The sequence below is a fragment of the Salmo salar genome, chromosome 01 (assembly GCF_965601325.2).
Source record: "Salmo salar chromosome 01, fSalSal1, whole genome shotgun sequence".
NCBI lineage: Eukaryota > Metazoa > Chordata > Actinopteri > Salmoniformes > Salmonidae > Salmo > Salmo salar.
In genome coordinates this window covers 35666241-35688126 of record NC_138291.1, presented here as the reverse complement: position 1 = coordinate 35688126, position 21886 = coordinate 35666241, and the positions used below count along the sequence as shown (strand labels likewise).

General features: G+C 44.6%; 1 protein-coding gene across 2 annotated transcripts in view; it reads left to right on the top strand.

Moving 5' to 3' along the window:
- Nucleotides 1-21886, top strand: part of LOC106601300 (cysteine-rich motor neuron 1 protein) — a 128466-nt gene that overhangs the window by 72793 nt on the left and 33787 nt on the right. For both annotated transcript variants that reach the window (XM_014193406.3, XM_014193409.3), the window contains exons 6-7: nucleotides 19360-19542; nucleotides 20965-21162. In XM_014193406.3, coding sequence (XP_014048881.1) covers nucleotides 19360-19542; nucleotides 20965-21162 — 381 coding nt within the window. The remainder of the gene's footprint in view (nucleotides 1-19359; nucleotides 19543-20964; nucleotides 21163-21886) is intronic.

The window sequence follows — 21886 nt, the reverse complement described above, 5'->3', positions numbered from 1 at the left end:
CCATTCTCAAGTTTTGTTTTGTACACCAGCTTCAAACAACTGAATATACAATCTTTTTGGTTATGAAATCTATATTTCACAGCAGGTTTAGGCGGTACAATGATTCTCTACACTAAACTTGCTTGTTTTGTCACATAAATTGAAGTTAGGCAAACTATTAGAATTACAGTAGCAACCAGGGAATGGTGGGGCGATTTCTGCATAGTGCATCTTTAAATAACAAATACTCAAATACAAATTTATTTGAACCCAGGTCTGACAAGTCTAGGCTAGCATACCACTTAGAGTGAAGCAAAATATTGGGCATGCATTCTACATGCACTGAACAGAAATATATGCACAACATGTAAAGTGTTGGTCCCATGTTTCATGAGCTGAAATAAAACATTCCAGAAATGTTCCATATGCACAAAAAGCTTACTTTTCGCAAATTTTGTGCACTAATTAGTTTACATCCCTGTTAGTGAGAATGTCTCCTTTGCCAAGATAATCCTGACAGGTGTGGCATATCAAGAACTGATTCAACTACATGCTCATTACACAGGTGCACCTTGTACTGGGGACAATAAAAGGACACTCTAAAATGTGCAGTTTTGCCACACAACACAATGCCACAGAAGTTTTGAGGGAGCTTGCAATTGGCATGCTGACTGCAGGAATGTCCACCCGAGCTGTTGCCAGAGAATTGAATGTTAATTTTTCTAGCATAAGCCTCCTCCAACGTCGTTTTAGATCATTTGGCAGTACGTCCAACCTGCCTCACAACTGCAGACCACGTGTAACCACACCAGCCTAGGACCTCCACATTTGGCTTCTTGACCTGCGGGATCATCTGAGACCAGCCACCAGCTGATGAAACTGTGGGTTTGTACAACCAAATAATCTCTGCACAAACTGTCAGAAACTGTCTCAGGGAAGCTCATCTGCATGTTCATCATCCTAACCAGGGTCTTAACCTGACTGCAGTTCGGTGTCGTAACAGACTTCAGTGGCAAATGCTCACCTTCGATTGCCACTAGCACCCTGGATAATTGTGCTCTTCACGGATTAATCCTGGTTTCAACTGTACCAGGCAGATGGTAGACAGCGTGTATGTCGTCATGTGGGCGAGTGTTTTGCTGATGTCAACATTGTGAACAGAGTGCCCATGGTGGCGGTGGGGTCATGGTATTGGCAAGCATAAGCTGCATGAGGCAAATGGTGTTCACCAGATACTGACTGGTTTTCTGATCCACACCCCTACCTTTTTTTAAAGGTATCTGTGACCAACAGATGCATTTCTGTATTCCCAGTCATGTGAAATCCATAGATTAGGGCCTAATGAATTTATTTCAATTGACTGATTTCCTTATTTGAACTGTAACTCAGTCAAATCTTTGAAATTGTTGCATGTTGCATTTATATTTTTGTTCAGTGTAGTATGCCAGTATTGTGCTGAGGGCTCCAGAGTGACGCAGCGGTCTAAGGCACTGCATCTCAGTGCAAGAGGCGTCACTACAGTCCCTGGTTCGAATCCAGGCTGTATCACATCTGGCTGTGATTTGGAGTCCCATTGGACTTGCCCAGCGTTGTCCGGGTTTGGCTGGGGTAGGCTGTCATTGTAAAGAAGAATTTGTTCTTAATTGACTTGCCTAGTTAAAAAAAGGTTAAAAAAAAATGAAAATAGACATTGGAACACAGTGACTGAATAGGCACAACAACTTAACCTGTAAAGTATTTGGAGGAGAACAACAATTGACCCGGCCTGGGAGCCATTGTGAGATCAGATGTTGTTTACATTTCATTGCATCGCTGTAAGCAGTAAGCACAATCACATTATTCTAAACTCTGAAGCTGTTTGTGTAATGCAGCCTTGATTTGCAAGTGTTGTTGCCTGCCTGTCTGGTGGGGCCTTCGGTGGGTTATTCTGTTCATCCACAGAGCTGAGACTTGTGCTGAGGGAGAGGAGGGAGGCACACCTGTCGAGTGCTGCACGTTATCACATTATTTAGTCTCTTTCTCAGCAGCACAGCCAAAACATGAGGGTGCGGCGGCATGGGGGAATGAAGGGATCTGGCTAGCGAGCACGGAGGGAGGGGGGAGGAGGTTGGTATGGTCCAGACATAGAGGAGCGTGGGTAGGGGAATGGCAGGGGAGGGGAAAGGAGGAGAGAACTGGACAAGAACAGAGAATAATAGACAGACAGACAGACAGACAGACAGACAGACAGACAGACAGACAGACAGACAGACAGACAGACAGACAGACAGACAGACAGACAGACAGACAGACAGACAGACAGACAGACAGACAGACAGACAGACGGGCTTGGAGAGGAGTGCATCAGGAGTGCATGGTTCTCACTACTTCCTGATAACTAAGAGATAGGACATTACATGGGAGGTTTAGTACAGAGGAACAGGTGGAGACCTCTGTTTTCTATAAACATGATGTTGATAATAACCCTGGAGAACATTGTCTGCTGCATACAACCTACTGTGTGTTTATCAAACCTCAATTCATGTAACTGACTGTTGTTTTCTACCATGGGAAAGTACACGCATAGAAGTGGAATGACTAGTAAAATCTATAATAGATTATATATCTATGCACACAAGTACCATAGGATTGGACTGCTATTAATACAATTTTCATTTATATATATCAAATGAAGGCCGTTGGCGGGCGAAACCTTTTCATTTTAAACTTAAAAGACCACTTCAATCAGCTTGTAATTATGTGCAGACACATATTTTTACAGATATCAGATTTTTTTTTTCAGTTCTAAAAGTTAGCTATAGTAGTCACAGTGGTCCTGGGATGAAGTATACCATTGAAGAAGTTTAGATGGTACAGTATATTATTTAAATCCTCCACTCCTCTCATACGCCAGCAGGTTATGAGTGTTTTATTCTTGCTTTTGCCCTTCTTCTCCCCAGGAGCTCACAGCTTATGTGCTAGGAGGCTCTGTAGGTGTGTATGTGTGTGTGTGCCTCAGGAGTACTAGCTCCCACCTTGTTCTCTCTCCTCACACACTCACACGCTCTCCTTACAAAGAGCTGCAGACTAAACCAAAATTGGTTCACTGAATACAGGCTTTCTGTAGGAGTTTGGGGTTAAATTATATAGGTGTGAAGTTTGTAGTTGTTCATGCATGCATGCTTACCGTTGCATGGAACTGTAGCTTATTGTGAATTTTGTTAGCAGTCAAAGACACTCACACTGTGTACGAGTAGGAGTTGGTTAACTAAGTGGTTTGAGTATTGCTCTTAACAGTGTGGGGAAATGTGTAGCCTAACACCTAGTATTTGTTTTATCTGTGACTAGGGCTGTGGCAGTCCTGACATTTTGTCAGCCGGTAACTTTCATGCAAATAACTGCTGGTCCCACGGCAATTGACTGTTAATTAACACAAACATGTTTAGCATTTCCGGCTTCCACGCATAGCCTACAAGCCACTGATGCAGACCTTTTGCAAGATCTACATTTAAAAAGTGTAATAAATCCATGTAATATATAGCCTTATATAAATCCATTATTAATTTTAGGCAGGTCTGAAGAAACATTATGATATGAAGAAATGTAGCCTATTTCAGAAGAACAGAATGGCATGTTCAGAGTCATCCTTATATTAGACCCTGATCTGGCTATGCCATATGGCTGTGGGCTACACTAGTTTTTTTAGCAGATAAGATTTGCTTATAATTCCTGTGGCATTATTTTATAGTATTTTATTTAAAAAATGCATGCACTGTTTCTTGCCTTACAGTCTAAAAAGAAAAGGTTCCTGGAGGAAAAGGTTCCTTAGATTGCAACACCGGTGGAACCCCTAAAGGTGCCTCCAGGAACTTTTTCCCTGGGGAACCTTTTAACCCCATAAGGTCGATGTCCGCGCCTGTGGAAATCAAATTAGCATAATACAAAAATCCCCATAAAATCTGTCAGTTTTAGAGACATGTTTTTTTGCATTGGATGTGTCTCAATCGACCTTATCTGCCTTCAGTATGTCGCACTTCCGAATCTGTGATACACACTAATATGACCCATTTGTGCAGAGGTGAACATGTACACATCAGTTGTTTTGCTCAAGGGTGCCTACAGGCCTCATAAGAGTCGTCGAAAGGTCCCCTGGTGCCAGTTGAAAAAATGAATAGAAGTACAGTGCATTCGGGAAGAATTCAGACCCCTTGAAGTTTTTGAGAAAAATGGACGCTAAAGCCTTACTCTAAAAAAAAAAAATCCTCATCATTCTACACAATACCTCATAATGACAAAGCAAAAGCAGGTTTTAAGACATTTTTGCAAATATCGCATTTTCATAAGTATTCAGACCATTTACTCAGTACTTTGTTGAAGCACCTTTGGCAGTTTTTACAGCCTCGAGTCTTCTTGGGTATGACGCCACAAACTTTGCACACTTGTATTTTTGGAGTTTGTCCCATTCTTCTCTGCAGATCCTCTCAAGCTCTGTCAGGTTGGATGGAGAACATCGCTGTACTATTTTCAGGTCTCTCCAGAGATGTTCGATTGGGTTCAAGTCTGGGCTCTGGCTGGGCCACTCAAGGACATTCAGAGAGCCGCTCTTGCGTTGTCTTGGCTGTGTGCTGAGAGGTATTGTCCTGTTGGAAGGTGAACCTTCGCGCCAGTCTGAGGTCCTGAGTGCTCTGGAGCAGGTTTTCATTAAGGATCTCTCTGTACCTTGCTCCGTTCATCTTTCCCACGATCCTGACTAGTCTCTAAGTCCCTGCCGCTGAAAAACATCCCCACAGCATGATGCTGCTACTACCATGCTTCACTGTAGGGATGGTGCCAGGTTTCCTCCAGACGTGACGCTTGGCATTCAGGCTAAAGAGTTAAATCTTGGTTTCATCAGACCAGTGAATCTTGTTGCTCATGGTGTGAGTCCTTTAGGTGTCTTTTGCCAAACTCCAAGCAGGCTTTCATGTGCCTTTTACTGGGGAGTGGCTTCTGTCTGACCACTCTACCATAAAGGCCTGATTGTTGGAGTGCTGCAGAGATGGTTGTCCTTCTGGAAGGTTCTCCCATCTCCACAGAGCTCTGTCAGAGTGACCATTGGGTTCTTGGTCATCTCCCTGACCAAGGCCCTTCTCCCCCGATTGCTCAGTTTGGCCGGGTGGCCAGCTCTAGGAATAGGTATGGTGGTTCCAAACTTCTTTCATTTAAGTATGATGGAGGCCACTTTGTTCTTGGGGACCTTCAATGCTACAGAAATGTTTTGGTACCCTTCCCCAGATCTGTGCCTTGACACAATCCTGTCTTGGAGCTCTACGGACAATTCCTTCAACCTCATGGCTTGGTTTTTGTTCTGACATGAACTGCCAACTGTGGGACCTTATATAGACAGGTGTGTGCCTTTCCAAATCATGTCCAATTATTTGAATTTACAACAGGTAGACTCCAATCAAGTTGTAGAAACATCTCATGGATGATCAATGAAAACAGGATGCACCTGAGCTCAATTTTGAGTCTCGTAGCAAAGGGTCCAAATAATTATTCAAATAAGGTATTACTGTTTTTTATTTTAATTCATTTGCTAAAATGTAAAAAAAAAAAATAAATCATTTTGTCATTGTGTCACGTCCTGACCAGCAGAGGGAGCAATTGTATTAGTTTTGGTCAGGACGTGGCAGGGTTTTTGTGTGTGTTAAGTGTTGTGTTGGTGATTGGACTCCCAATTGAAGGCAGGTGTGTTGAGTTGCCTTTGATTGGGAGTCCTATATAGTAGTGTGTGTTTTTATTTGGGGTTGTGGGTAGTTGTTCTTGCATTGCGTTTTGTGTGCCTGCAAGCCTGTTCCTGTCGTGTGTATTGTTTTTTGTCCGGTGGATGCTTTACTCTTTTTTTGAATTAAAATATGAGTACCCACATTCCCGCTGCGCCTTGGTCTTCTCTCCAGTACGACAACTGTTACAGAACTACCCACCACAAAAGGACCAAGCAGCGGAAGAGGAAGGAGCATCGGGTGGATGAATGGACATGGGAGGACATCTGGATGGCAAGGGATCCTACACCTGGGAAGAGATCCTGGCCGGAAGGGGTCGCCTCCCATGGGAACAGGTGGAGGCACTGAGAAGAGCGGAGGCAGCAGGAAAAGGGAGCGAACGTTATGCTGGAACACGTCTGGCAAGAAAGCCGGAGAGGCACCCCCAATAATTTTTTTTGGGGGGGCACACGGGTAGTTTGGCCAGGCCAAGGAAGAGCCGTAAGCCAGCTACCCGTGATTACAGGGAGGTGCGTATGAGGTGGAGGGCGCCATGTTTCGCTGAGGTACGCACCATCTCGTCTATACGGACGCACAGCCCAGTTCGCCCTGTACCAGCGCCCCGCATGTGCCAGGGTGAGGTGAGCATCGAGCCGGAAGGGGGGATGCCAACCCTGCGCTCAAGACCGCCAGTGCGCCTCTACGGTCCGGTGTTTCCCACTATATGCACTAGCATGGAGGTGCGTGTCTCCAGGCTGGCACGTCCAGTACCAGCCCCACGCATCAGGCGTCTAATGCATCAGCCCAGCCGCCGCCAGTCAGGAGTCGCCAGAGCTGCCCGCCAGTCAGGAGTCGCCAGAGCCGCCCGCCAGTCAGGAGTCGCCAGAGCCGCCCGCCAGTCAGGAGTCGCCAGAGCCGCCCGCCAGTCAGGAGTCGCCAGAGCCGCCCGCCAGTCAGGAGTCGCCAGAGCCGCCCGCCAGTCAGGAGTCGCCAGAGCCGCCCGCCAGTCAGGAGTCGCCAGAGCCGCCCGCCAGTCAGGAGTCGCCAGATCCGCCCGCCAGTCAGGAGTCGCCAGAGCCGCCCGCCAGTCAGGAGTCGCCAGAGCCGCCCGCCAGTCAGGAGTCGCCAGAGCCGCCCGCCAGTCAGGAGTCGCCAGAGCCGCCCGCCAGTCAGGAGTCGCCAGAGCCGCCCGCCAGTCAGGAGTCGCCAGAGCGGCCCGTCTGCCCGGAGACGCCAGAGCGGCCCGACTGCCTCCTGTCCTCCGGCCCAGCCCGAGTGGCCCGCCTGTCCTCCGGCCCAGCCCGAGTGGCCCGCCTGTCCTCCGGCCCAGCCCGAGTGGCCCGCCTGTCCTCCGGCCCAGCCCGAGTGGCCCGCCTGTCCTCCGGCCCAGCCCGAGTGGCCCGCCTGTCCTCCGGCCCAGCCCGAGTGGCCCGCCTGTCCTCCGGCCCAGCCCGAGTGGCCCGCCTGTCCTCCGGCCCAGCCCGAGTGGCCCGCCTGTCCTCCGGCCCAGCCCGAGTGGCCCGCCTGTCCTCCGGCCCAGCCCGAGTGGCCCGCATGTCCTCCGGCCCAGCCAGAGTGGTCCGTCTGCCCGGCGCAGCTATCGGCGCCACCGAAGTGGGCGACGCCGAAGGTGGAGCGAGGTCCACGTCCTGCACCTGAGCCACCTCCAGGATAGGTGGGTTGGGGAGGGAGGGTGTAGCACAGTGCCGTCGTTGACGGCAGCCACCCTCCCTTCCCTCCCTTGTTTAGGGGTTATTGTTGATTGGTTTTGTTGGGGTATTGGGGATTTTTTTGTGTTTTCTTTTTTAAGGTGCATTCCGGGGTCTGCACCTTGGGGGGGGGGGGGGGGGGGGGGGGTACTGTCACGTCCTGACCAGCAGAGGGAGCAATTGTATTAGTTTTGGTCAGGACGTGGCAGGGTTTTTGTGTGTGTTAAGTGTTGTGTTGGTGATTGGACTCCCAATTGAAGGCAGGTGTGTTGAGTTGCCTTTGATTGGGAGTCCTATATAGTAGTGTGTGTTTTGTTTTGGGGTTGTGGGTAGTTGTTCTTGCATTGCGTTTTGTGTGCCTGCAAGACTGTTCCTGTCGTGTGTATTGTTTTTTGTCCGGTGGATGCTTTACTCTTTTTTTTAATTAAAATATCAGTATCCACATTCCCGCTGCGCCTTGGTCCATTCCTAACGACAAGTGTTACATTATGAGGTATTGTGTATAGATTGATGAGGGAAAAAACTATTTAGAATAAGGCTGTACGATAACAAAATCTGTAAAAAGTCAAGGGGTCTGAATACTTTCCGAATATACTGTATATGGAGACTGTTTATTGCCAAAAAGTAGGGGTTAAATACAGTTGAAGTCGGAAGTTTACATACACTTAGGTTGGAGTCATTAAAACTTGTTTTTCAACTACTCCACACATTTCTTGTTTACTTGTTGGCAAGTCGATTAGGACATCTACTGTGTGAGTGACACAAGTCATTTTTCCAACAATTGTTTACAGACAGATTATTTCATTTATAATTCACTGTATCACAATTCCAGTGGGTCAGAAGTTTACATACACTAAGTTGACTGTGCCTTTAAACAGCTTGGAAAATTCAAGAAAATGATGTCATGGCTTTTCTGAAGCTTCTGATAGGCTAATTGACATCATTTGAGTCAATTGGAGGTGTACCTGTGGATCTATTTCAAGGCCTACCTTCAAACTCAGTGTCTCTTTGCTTGACGTCATGGGAAAATCAAAAGAAATCAGCCATGACCTCAGAAAAAAAATGGTAGACCTCCACAAGTCTGGTTCATCCTTGGGAGCAATTTCCAAACACCTGAAGGTACCACATTCATCTGTACAAACAATAGTACACAAGTATAAACACCATCGGACCACACAGCATACTTTGGTGTGAAAAGTGCAAATCAATCCCAGAACAACAGCAAAGGACCTTGCGAAGATGCTGGAGGAAAGAGGTACAAAGATATCTATATCCACAGTAAAACGAGTCCTATATCGACATAACCTGAAAGGCCGCTCAGCAAGGAAGAAGCCACTGCTCCACAACCGACATAAAAAAAGCCAGACTACGGTTTGCAACTGCACATGGGGACAAATATCATACTTTTTGGAGAATTGTCCTCTGGTCTGATGAAACAAAAATAGGACTGTTTGGCCATAATAATTTGTAAGTCGCTCTGGATAAGAGCGTCTGCTAAATGACTTAAATGTAAATGTAAATAATGACCATTGTTATGTTTGGAGGAAAAAGGGGGAGGCTTGCAAGCCGAAGAACACCATCCAACCGTGAAGCACGGGGGTGGCAGCATCATGTTGTGGGGGTGCTTTTCTGCAGGAGGGTCTGGTACACTTCACAAAATCCATTGCATCATGAGGCAGGAAAATGATGTGGTTATATTGAAGCAACATCTCAAGACATCAGTCAGGAAGTTAAATCTTGGTGACAAATGGGTCTTCCAAATGGACAATTACCCCAAGCATACTTCCAAGTTGTGGCAAAATGGCTTAAGGACAACAAAGTCAAGGTATTGGAGTGGCCATCACAAAGCCCTGACCTCAATCCTATAGAAAATTTGTGGGCAGAACTGAAAATTGTGTATGCGAGCAAGGAGGCCTACAAACCTGACTCAGTTACACCAGCTCTGTCAGGAGGAATGGGCCAAAATATTTATTATATTTACATTATTTTTGGGGGACTATCTATTGTTCTATGTAGTGAATATGTTATTCGATGTGTTTGTATGGTCTAATAGCAGTAAGGGCCCCCCCCCCAAAAAAAAAGAATTCAGCTAATTATTTTATTTATTTTTTGGGGCTACTTCATGGGGTCGTAAAATTCCAAATCAAATTGTGAAATGATCCTTGGTATGACCTTCTTAAAACAATTCCATATAGCTTAGTAGAACCCCCTCCCCCGGTTTGCACAGGGCATGGACTCTTATGGGTTAAAAAAGTTCCTCAAAGATCCTTCTTGGGTTTTTTACGGTGCTGCTACTCTCTGTTTATCATATATGCATAGTCACTATAACTATACATTCATGTACATACTACCTCAATTGGGCCGACCAACCAGTGCTCCCCCACATTGGCTAACCGGGCTATCTGCATTGTGTCCCACCCACCACCCGCCAACCCCTCTTTTACGCTACTGCTACTCTCTGTTCATCATATATGCATAGTCACTTTAACCATATCTACATGTACATACTACCTCAATCAGCCTGACTAACCGGTGTCTGTATGTAGCCTCGCTACTTTTATAGCCTCGCTACTGTATACAGCCTGTCTTTTTACTGTTGTTTTTATTTCTTTACTTACCTATTGTTCACCTAATACCTTTTTTGCACTATTGGTTAGAGCCTGTAAGTAAGCATTTCACTGTAAGGTCTACACCTGTTGTATTCGGTGCACGTGACAAATAAACTTTGATTTGATTTGACTTGATTTAAGGTTCCTGTAGGAACATTTTATGTCCCATGTATTCTATTATGAATAATAGCAATACTACTACTACTACTACTACTACTACTACTACTACTACTACTACTGTACTAATTCTTCTACCAATAATAATAATAACAATATACTATTAACAATAATAATAATACACATAATATTGAGTGGCAAACTTGTAAAGTCACAAATTAATTTGATTGACTTTGAAATTCACAGAAATCCAAATATACAATCAATAAATAGTCAACCGTTGACGAACCTTCATATTTGATGTGTATCGACAACAAGATAGGAACCTATACTAAAAATACTATAATAATTATTGTCATTAACTATACCAATCAAAAGACCCCAGACACTATCAAAGCATTAGCACATCGATAAACATCTTTCTAAGTGGTTTCTAATTTGAGCAATTTGGCTGTTACATCTGACCCCTGCGTTACTTTGTGCTCTGGTCTCCCCTATCCCGCTCTACAGCAAAAAGTTTGCCATTCAACATTTGCTGGTAGTTTACCCCACTCATCAATTCCCAGAACACATTTGTGAATGAACAGCATAGTGCTTTTCACTGATGCTGCATACTCAATATAAAAATGAAATGGACCCCCATGGCCACTCCCATTCCATGGAGTTGTCCGAGTAGATCCTCTCCATCCAGGAAGAGTTGGATGTGGCTCTCATCCGCAAAGGGATTCCCCTCTATTCTTATGGTAGGTGATAGGAACTTTACACAGTGTAATAAGTAAAAAATATGATTTATTTTGTTTAACGGGAAATACATACCCTGTCTGTGAGGAGGTAGGGGAGGAACAAAATGTCTGCAGTGAACTTGAGACCTTAAATAGGAGGGTGTGTAATATAAAGGCTGGATTAGAATAAGTGGAATATGAACGGCTGCATTACGTAAAGGGTACATCAGAAATGTCATGATGGATTATTGGGACCGAGGTCAGAGGAGCAGACAGTCAATTACATAACTAGAGATGGTATTGTTATGCTACTGGTAATGTGATGGAATAAACAAATGTGAGAAGAAATAATCCAGCACATTGTGGTCTGGGTAGGCACAATGGTGTAAAAAGCTTATTAGTGTGTGAATAAACGTAAGTAGGAACATTTAAGAATTCTTACATATCCCTTCTCTGTTTGGTCTCTCAACGAGGAGTACTTGTGAATGAGCCCTGTGCACACATCCATGTATTGCCATGTAGTAAGTACCTAAAGCATAAGAGAAACATACAAGATTACATTTAGACTAACACATTACATTACATTGATTGATGCCGTTGACTATCATCAATTATAAACTGGATTGTTCGCGCCCTGAATGCTGATTGGCTGATAGCCACGGTATGTCAGACCTTGTACCACAGGTATGACAAAACATTTATTTGTACTGCTCTAACTACGTTGGTAAATAGTTCATAATAGCAATAAGGCACCTCGGGGGTTTGTGATGTATCGCCAATATACCACGGTTAAGGGCTGTGTCCAGGCACGTCATGCGTCGTGCATAAGAACAGCTCTCAGCCGTGGTATATTAGCCATATACCACACCCCCTGAAGCCTTATTGCTTTAGTAAAAGTTGAGCTGCAGTGATTATGACAAGACAGTATGGAGAGGGAGGACAGAGACAAGAGGAACAGAACACACAGTAATCACACTGTAAATACATTCATTTACCATTCAGTTAGTACTGGAAAAGACAAAGAAATAACACAGAACACACTATACCTACAATGCAAATACATCCAAATACTTTATAGAGGCTAAGTAGATCCATAGCTTTAAACATGGTCTTGCTTTGGTCTGAAATGCAGACAGAACAGGCCGCCCCAATACACCAGTCTGAAAGACATCAATTAGACACAAACGCAACATAAACAACATGAGTATTCAATATCAAATGTATCAAACTAATCTGATGTGTTTTATTTATTTATTCCTCTTTTTGTCAAGTTTAACATAACCTACATTGGATCATCTTTCTCTCTACTCTCTCTGCAATATGTAACTTTTTGGGTGACCTGACCAAATTGACATAGAAATGAACATTATAGATCTGTCATTCTCATTGAAAGCAAGTTATTTCTATGCTTCCCGGTCTTCTGTTTAGTTTTTCCGTCTTTTACTTTCAGTTTTGTATACCAACTTCAAACAGCTGAAAATACAACATTTTGGGTTATGGAGAAAAACAATTCTGAGTACTTTAGACGATACAATGTTTTATCATATAAACTGAAATTAGGCGAACTATTCAACATTTTTGCAACCAATAAATGACGGAGGGATTTCTGCATATTGCACCATTAAGGAAAATGCATGCTTGGATGTAGAGTTAGCAAGCGGTCCTGAATATTCTCGGAAACTGATGTCAGCCATGACTAATACGAAATTTGGACTGCGGTCATGACTCGTGACTGTTGGTGTGGCGGTAATACGGTCACCGTAACAGCCTTATCCGTGACTGACCTCAGCGCCTATTAGACTGACTGATGGATCGAACAGTAATCCAGTTGACATAGCATATGTTACGCTGTGTGTGTGTGTGTGTGTGTGTGTGTGTGTGTGTGTGTGTGTGTGTGTGTGTGTGTGTGTGTGTGTGTGTGTGTGTGTGTGTGTGTGTGTGTGTGTGTGTGTGTGTGTGTGTGTGTGTTGCGTGTTGGATCACTCTTCATTGCCCTGAGGGCATGCAGCAGTGAAAATGAAGCTGCGGAACGGACTAGTGCACTGTTTGATTATTGTCACCATGACAACTAGTGTCTTTCAATATTTCTATTTGACAGACAGCCATTTGTAGCTTTTGGAAATGTTACGTTTATAAACATCCTGGGAATGCTAAGTCAGAAAATGTCTGCAGCACACCCCTATGAGAATATGGAAAGAGAGTTTAGGGTAAAGGTGGATGAAGGTGTAAATGTGTAGTATGTGACGTGGCATACATGATTCAGCTAGTTCAGCCATTTAACAATCTGAAGTGTTTACTTCCTGAATGTAGGGGAGAATGGGGTATGTTGAGAGACATTTTTTACAGTCATCATCACCACATCAAGGGAAATATAGTATTATTTCTAACAAAGATATCTACATACTGTAGGGTGTTGTGTATTCTGGAAATAATCAGAATTCAGGTAAACATAACAGTTTTGAAAACATAGCTTGTCCGAAAAAAGTGGTCTCTTGGCACAACTTAACACAACCTGAGTATGGGGTAAGTTGAGCATAGAGAGAGGGTAAGTTGAGTCGCCTTGGGGTAGGTGGGTGATGGTGTCCTGTGACAGTGGGTTATGGTGCTGGTAGGTCAAAATGTAATTCATGGAATGGGGTTGTGGTATATTGTATATCTTAAATATATGCCTACATTCAGATATAGATGTCTCTGTTCAATATCACTTACCCTTTCATTTTATGACCAGTTGTCTGGGACAGGGATGTTGTTTCCATGTGTCAAGTTCTCTGCATTTGAGGCTACAAGCCCATGAAACTGGTCCGCAAAATTCTTGATATGTTTAGCAAGCTCAGACTCCAATTCATCAGATAAGACCTTGTGTGACTCTGCTACTCTATCATAGCCTCTCTTTCGCACAGGTACATGTTTGTTATATGTTTTGTCATTGTACCTCTTCAGTGTCATTCCATCTGTTTTTTCATCCCTTGCTGCTGCTCAAATTGCCTTTTTCCATTCTATCACTTCCTTGGCTGCTCTCTATATTTTGAGTTCATATGCATGACACATTGCAAAAATTCTATGCATATTATGCATAAAACTGACAAAATGTAATCCTTATTTGTTTGGGATATGGTGGCCATTGGCTCAACTTACCCCAAGGCAAACATTTTGACTATATGAGCCCACACAGCTACAAGGATGCGCTTTCATGCTTGGCTTATGACCTCATATTATATTTTATAGAGACCCCAACTGATGTATAAAACAATCTTAAAGCAATCTACTTTAGTTTAGATACAAGCGTCATGAAACCTATAACAAAATAAAATAATTCAACTTTTCTTTTTACTAACTTACCACTTTTTCCACGCTGCCAAACCGTGTTGGTTTCCTGCCTTTGCTTTATAGATTTTTTTTGTAGGATTTTACCTGAACCCGTAAGAGACAGTGGACTTAGTATCATCCATCACCATGATAAAACTAAATTGTCCTCCAGGTAATGAGATATAAAGCCTTGTTAAAAGTTACCAATAAGAGGATATTTTTCTCTACTTTGAGAGCAGGACTTTCTTTGAGCATGTCCGAGGGGAACACATTGGCAATAAGAGTGTTTTTGAGCATGTCCAATGGGAATGAACACTTTGGCCATAGAAGAAAGTATCGATGTTTCATAGCCCTGGCTGTCTGTAATATGCTGCCTGCCAAACTCTAACTTTTCAGTCACATAATGGTGAGTTCCATCTGAGGGATCCAGGATTCAAAGGCCTGATCCTGCTTTAGTGTTTACCGTTTGAACGGTTGTTTGGCTTGGTTTTATAGAGGTGGATTGTGGATCAACAGAGCTATGGCAGAAATACTATGGGGATATAAACTCAGCAAAAAAAGAAACGTCCTCTCACTGTCATCTATGTTTATTTTCAGCAAATGTAACGTGTAAATATTTGTATGAACATAACAAGATTCAACAACTGAGACATAAATTGAACAAGTTCCACAGACATGTGACTAACAGAAATGGAATAATGTATTCCTGAACAAAGGGGGGTCAAAATCAAAAGTAACAGTCAGTATCTGATGTGGCCACCAGCTGCATTAAGTACTGCAGTGCATCTCCTCCTCATGGACTGTACCATATTTGCCAGTTATTGCTGTGAGATGTTACCCCACTCTTCCACCAAGGCACCTGCAAGATCCTGGACATTTCTGGGGGGAATGGCCCTAGCACTCACCCTCCGATCCAACAGGTCCAAGACGTGCTCAGTGGGATTGAGATCCGGGCTCTTTGCTGGCCATGGCAGAACACTGACGTTCCTGTCTTGCAGAAAATCACACACAGAACGAGCAGTATGGCTGGTGGCATTGTCATGCTGGAGGGTCATGTCAGGATGAGCGTGCAGGAAGGGTACCACATGAGGGAGGAGGATGTCTTCCCTGTAACGCACAGCGTTGAGATTGCCTGCAATGACAACAAGCTCAGTCTGATGATTCTGTGACACCCCACCCCAGACCATGACGGACCCTCCACCTCCAAATCGATCCCGCTCCAGAGTACAGGCCTCGGTGTAACGCTCATTCCTTCTACGATAAACGTGAATCCGACCATCACCTCGGGTGAGACAAAACCGCGACTCGTCAGTGAAGAGCACTTTTTGCCAGTCCTGTCTGGTCCAGTAACAGTGGGTTTGTGCCCATAGGCAACGTTGTTGCCGGTGATGTCTGGTGAGGACTTGCCTTACAACAGGCCTACAAGCCCTCAGTCCAGCCTCTTTCAGCCTATTGCAGACAGTCTGAGCACTGATGGAGGGATTGTGCGTTCCTGGTGTAACTCGGGCAGTTGTTGTTGCCATCCTGTACCTGTCCCGCAGGTGTGATGTTCTGATGTAACAATCCTGTGCAGGTGTTGTTACACGTGGTCTGCCACTGCGAGGACAATCAGCTGTCCGTCCTGTCTCCCTGTCGCACTGTCTTCGGCGCCTCACAGTACAGACATTGCAATTTATTGCCCTGGCCACATCTGCAGTCCTCATGCCTCCTTGTAGCATGCCTAAGGCACATTCACGCAGATGAGCAGGGACCCTGGGCATCTTTCTTTTGGCGTTTTTCAGAGTCAGTAGAAAGGCCTCTTTAGTGTCCTAAGTTTTCATAACTGTGACCTTAATTGCCTACCATCTGTAAGCTGTTAGTGTCTTAACGACCGTTCCACAGGTGCATGTTCATTAATTGTTTATGGTTCATTGAACAAGCATGGGAAACAGTGTTTAAACCCTTTACAATGAAGATCTGTGAAGTTATTTGGATTTTTATGAATTATCCTGAAAAAGGGAAGTTTCTTTTTTTGCTGAGTTGAGAATATTTATATGGCTGTAGCTTGCTGGATCTAGCTAAATGCTTAATATATTCAACCACGTCTACGGGGTGAAAATGCAGTCAATAACAGGGATTTGTTTATGATTAAAAACCAACACATTTCTGTCAAACGTTCACCGTCAGTGCGCTGTATCCTTGCAGCAGGCATATATCCAGGCAGGAAGCTGTCCATTAGACAGACAGACACACGCACGCCTCCTCGCTTGCATACCCGCACACTAGAGCCACTAGAACTGATGACATCATTTTCGGCAGGCCAGACAGGCGACCCTGATGTGTGTTCCAAATGGAAATATGAAATATGAAAATGCTTTTGGATGCAGTTAGCCCCTTAAGAATTCCCTTCTGTGAAGGCTCATAAAAATGAAATCACCACGAGACAGACACCTTGGATGGCATTTTTGGATTGATATTGCCAGAAAAATACGGTTTTACTGTTTTAGTCTGGCAGCTAAATGGTCGTTCCATTCAACCAAAAACCAAAAAGCCCAAATGGCTCCAAAATCTGGAAACCCATTCATTACATGTCGGAAAACTATTCCCACCAAACAATGCAGAAACATACTGGTATTATGATTATCACATTTCTGGTTTTAATGTCACATGCACAAGTACAGTGAAATGCCTTTGTTGCCAGCTCTGAACCCAACAATGCCGTAATAAATAACAATGTAATACTAAAAATATCCCAGTCATGGATGCAGTTCAAATGCCAAATGATAAGTCTATTGAGAGAGGAAGGTCCCAAAACACTCAGCAACAATCAAAATCCACAACTTGCAAAATGATTGTCTTTGTCTGCAAACCTCATCCTGCTTATGTGTGGAGAGAAGGAGATAAGCTCTATGGAGAATCAGACTATGGCTTCAGCTTGGTTTCTGCCCAATCAAACTGCATACACAGTCAGTCAGTCTCCAAGAACCATTCATTCTCATGGTTAAAATAACCATGTGGAGAATAATCATGCGCTTCAAATGCATCATCACTGCAGCAACGGACCAATGACACGGTGAATCACAGCTGTGAACAGGAAGGAACTCTCTCTAACACTAACCTCTGATTGGTTTAGCCATTACTGCAGTGGACCAATAACACGCTGAAGCACAGCTGTGAACAGGATGGTCACAGTGTTTTAAATCAAGATGTATATTGAGAAATTGTAGTCCCAGGGGACCTGCTCTGGCCCTGTCCAATCACACACCTATCGTATGGATGTGTTGTTTCCTATTTGGCAGAAAACCCCCCAACAAGAACAACATCAGAATCTCCTGTGTCCTTGGTGCCACCTAGCCACCTAACACAGTACAGTGTTTTGCTGTGCTAGCCTATAGTGTTGCTGGCCTGTGGTATTCATGTGCCAGCGGTTAACTGTTTCATTTATAAAGGGAATAATACCCAAGAGTCAGGCACTCAGTGAACATCTGGGAAGGAAGTTGTGCGATGCCGGCATTGCCATCCGTCATGTTCCTCTTAATTAGCCAGGACCGGCCCACAGCTCTCCTACGGCTCTTCCAGTCAGCTCTGTTCCACTACAGCCTGCAGCCCTGGAGCCCCCAGCACTGATACAGAACAGTCATGACCTACTCTGTCTTACAGAACCCACTACTGTAACTAGAGCACAGATCATATACTGTACTGTGGATGGAATAGACTATGATACAATGGGTTCAGATAGTATTTATTGTCTTCCAAGTACTTTGACCTGTTTTGTCCCAAAAGTGCACACCACGCAAATCTCCATCACCTGCACTCCAGGTTGGCTCATCAAATGCTCAATGTATTTGAAAGAAAACACGAATACTACAAATACAGGTATGAATCACAAACAGAACCTTGGAACACTACTCCTGAAATACATTCATTGTATGTATTGTACGCCTTGTACAGGGATTTCCTTGCATGACACCTACACACTGATGCCATCACAATCGACAGTAAACCATTAGGAATGTATATCTGTTAAACCCTCCTCCTATTTATTCAATTCGACGCCAGATACACACACACACACGCCGCCCAGTGCTTTATACACACCATACAGTAGCAGTCAATACGAGGAGGGAGGTGCTCACACACACACACGGAACAGCAGCTGAGAATATATGAACAGAAGTGGGCCTGATTAGAAAATTGTTGAGTGAATTCACAGCCCTCACTAGTGTGACAACCATGCGTGCAGTATCGCCCCCTCACGTTGTTATTCATTGAACCACAACTAATTGACAAAATTAGTAGCAGAAAATGAAAGACCCCACATGCCATATTGGCAGGCACTGTAATTGTAAACATGTAGAAACCAATTTTCCTGTCCCATTGATTCCTGGGAATTAACTGTTCTCTGATACAGCTGCACTAGATTAAAATGCTTCTGGGTTTTTAAATCTTTTTGGACCAGAAAAGCGTTAAACGGTCCAAAGCCTTGGACTTTTAATAGCTGAAGAGGACGGGGAAATTACCAGTTGCTCGCGGAGAGAACAGACTCCTCCTGAGAGGGATTAGAGATAAGAGAGTTGTGTCGTGTTGGAGTGCGATCAAATGAGTTGACAGTTATGAATTGTTAAGAACTTTGTGTTTGGTGTGTGCATGTGTGTGTCTTGCGGTCTTGCGTCGAATGTCTTCTTATAGGGTTGACGTGTACCTACAGTTCCCTACATCTGAAGGTACTATAGTTAATGATCTGTCGCTCATGCATGGCCTTATTTGACACACACTTTCCACTGTAGGCATTATATCACGCGCTGGGCTAAAAGGTGAATTTTGCACTTTGTGTTGCCATGGAGACCAGGAGAGACCAATTCCATAGCCATCTGAAACTCTGCTGAATCTTTACAACAGCTTTTCTCTCAGACAAATACAGTACATCATCACCATGCTAGCTGTCTGATGGGAGTTTTTACCACTTTTGTCATCGTTATAAAGTGTTTTCCTCTTTTGTTCCTACTTTTAAAAAATGTTTGTTCTTAGCTGTCGCTCAGTCAGTGGGCGTACTAAATGATCCTGAAAGGAAGTGTTTCCTAGACAATGTGCCTCTGCTTTTGCTTGCTCTTTGAGGTCAAGGCGGATTATTGTAAAACTACTTAGTGACAACTGCTGATGTAAAAAAGGATATTTGATTGATTAATTTGTCTCATCATAAATTCTCTCTCCTCTCCAGAGACCAAACCAGCGTGCAGCTTCAACGGGTCGGAGTACCATGACGGAGACATGTTCCGAATGGACGCCTGCCGCTTTTGTCGATGTCAGGGAGGGGTGTCGGTGTGCTTCACCGCCCAGTGTGGCATCTTGCACTGTGAACGCTACTACGTCCCTGAGGGGGAGTGCTGCCCTGTCTGTGAAGGTATGACTTCCTCACCAAATGACTTGGCCCCTGACTAATCCCTGCCTGATTCCGTTCCTAAACAGTGACTATTATGGGATTTGTCATTAATGGTGATCTGGTTCTGTATTTAAAAATCTCAGTGTAGGAGTGCTGAACTAGAATCAGGTCGCCAATGTCTATATCATCCTATTCATCATGATCTGAAAGGCAAAACTGATCCTATATCCGCACTCCTACTCTGACACGACTCTTTGTGAATAGAGAGGGAGTCTGTGTCCTGAACTTTCCCTTTAAAGGGAATCACCAAACCAAACCTCATCCTTGCATGACTCACTATTGTATGTATTCGGATGGTGATCAAGCCGATGACCAAGGTTACCTAGGTTTCTAACGTGCAGAGACGTGGCAACAGAAAGGACAGTCTGCTGAGACCAAAGCATTTCATATCATCTCAAATGAGTGCCTTTGGTAAAGGGCGAGTGCAGAGCATCAATAAACATCAGGAGAGAGATGAGCCGAGGCGAACGCCAAACGCCTACACCGCCGTGACAATATGCAGCTGCACGCAATCAAAGGCAGAATGATGAGAGGGCTTAAACAGTCACTCAGTCAGTTGTCCTCCCTTATGCTCATCACTCAGCCCCTCTTTGACTGACTGTGTTTGGTTCAGACACACACACACACACACAGAACACACACACACACACACACACACACACACACACACACACACACACACACACACACAAAGCACGCGCACACACACACACACACACACACACACACACACACACACACACACACACACACACACAAAGCACGCGCGCACACACACAAAGCACGCACACACACACACACACAAAGCACGCACGCACGCACACACACAGAGTACGCACGCGCACACACACACACACACACACACACACACACACACACACACAGAGCACGCATGCACACACACACAGAGCACGCACGCACACACACACACACACACACACACACACACACACACACACACACACACACACACACACACACACACACACAGAGCACGCACACACACAGAGTGCACATTCACACACTCATACACACAGCTGTGAAAACACACTGACAGACATGTAAGAAAGCTCCATCTCAAGCTGAAGATAGTTTGGCTTTAGCTCTGTATTTAAGAATACATGAATGAATATAAAACATATATTCATGATGGTATCACATGTTTTGCAGTGTGACCTTGGAATCCATCAGACAATGCAGTACATTTTCAGAGCACCACATAAAAGATTTTCAAATTGCTGCTTTTTTCAGGGTTGGTGAGAGAAGATGTGAATGCTTTCAAAAGCCATTCTCAAGTTCGCACAACTTTCATCTCGACCTTAATCTCTAAACTATAACCTTTTTGGTCTTTTATCTTTATCAATATGTTCATCTCTTTTCCAGACCCCATCTACCCAGTGCTGAACTTTGCCGGTTGCTACGTGAGCGGGGAAATCCTCGCACACGGAGACCACTGGCGTGAGGACGACTGTACGTTCTGCCAGTGTGTGAGCGGCAACGCCCGGTGTGTGGCCGCCGCCTGCGGGCACAGCTGCCTCAACCCTGTGACTGTACCAGGAGAGTGCTGCCCAGTGTGTGAGGGTAAGTGTGTGTGTGTGTGTGTGTGTGTGTGTGTGTGCGTGCGTGCGTGCGTGCGTGGGTGTGTGAGGATAAGGAGCGCCACACACACCTCCAGCAGACGTGCCCTCTCACCTCACCCTGTCTGTCTCTGTTTGTGTCCGTATCATTGCCACTGTCTGGTTGCATCTCCATCTGTTGTTGTCTATTTCTATCTCTTGCTAGCTGTGTCGGTTTCAATCTCTGTTTCTCTGTCTTACGTTCTCTCTGTCTCTATATCTTGCCTCTTTCTCTCAGATAAAGTCTCTCCCTTTGTCTGCTTCTCTGTCTCTGTCTCTCTCTCTCTCTCTCTTTCTCTGCCGTTGTGTACAGTTGTGCTTCATGTTTCTTTGTACCCATCTATGGACCTGTGTATTTGTTTGACCGTATGTTTGATGTACTTGGCAGTGCAGTGTGTCTCTGTGGACAGATAGGGTCTGTGCTGATTCCAATGTTAACGTGTTTGTTTAGTCCCTGGTAAAATCCCAACATCCGAGTCAGTAGTCAGACAGTAGCAGTTGAACCGTACAGTAGTCTATGAGCAGCTCCAAATCAGCCCGGCTAGGGAAATCTGCCTCTGAGGCTGAGCAGAATCACATCCTTTCAGTTAGCAGGCGTGTGGCTCGGCTTCACTACCGCCGGTGTCGCGCAGCAGCAATCTGCATACAAACAGTGACAACACGTACACACGCGCGCACACACACACACA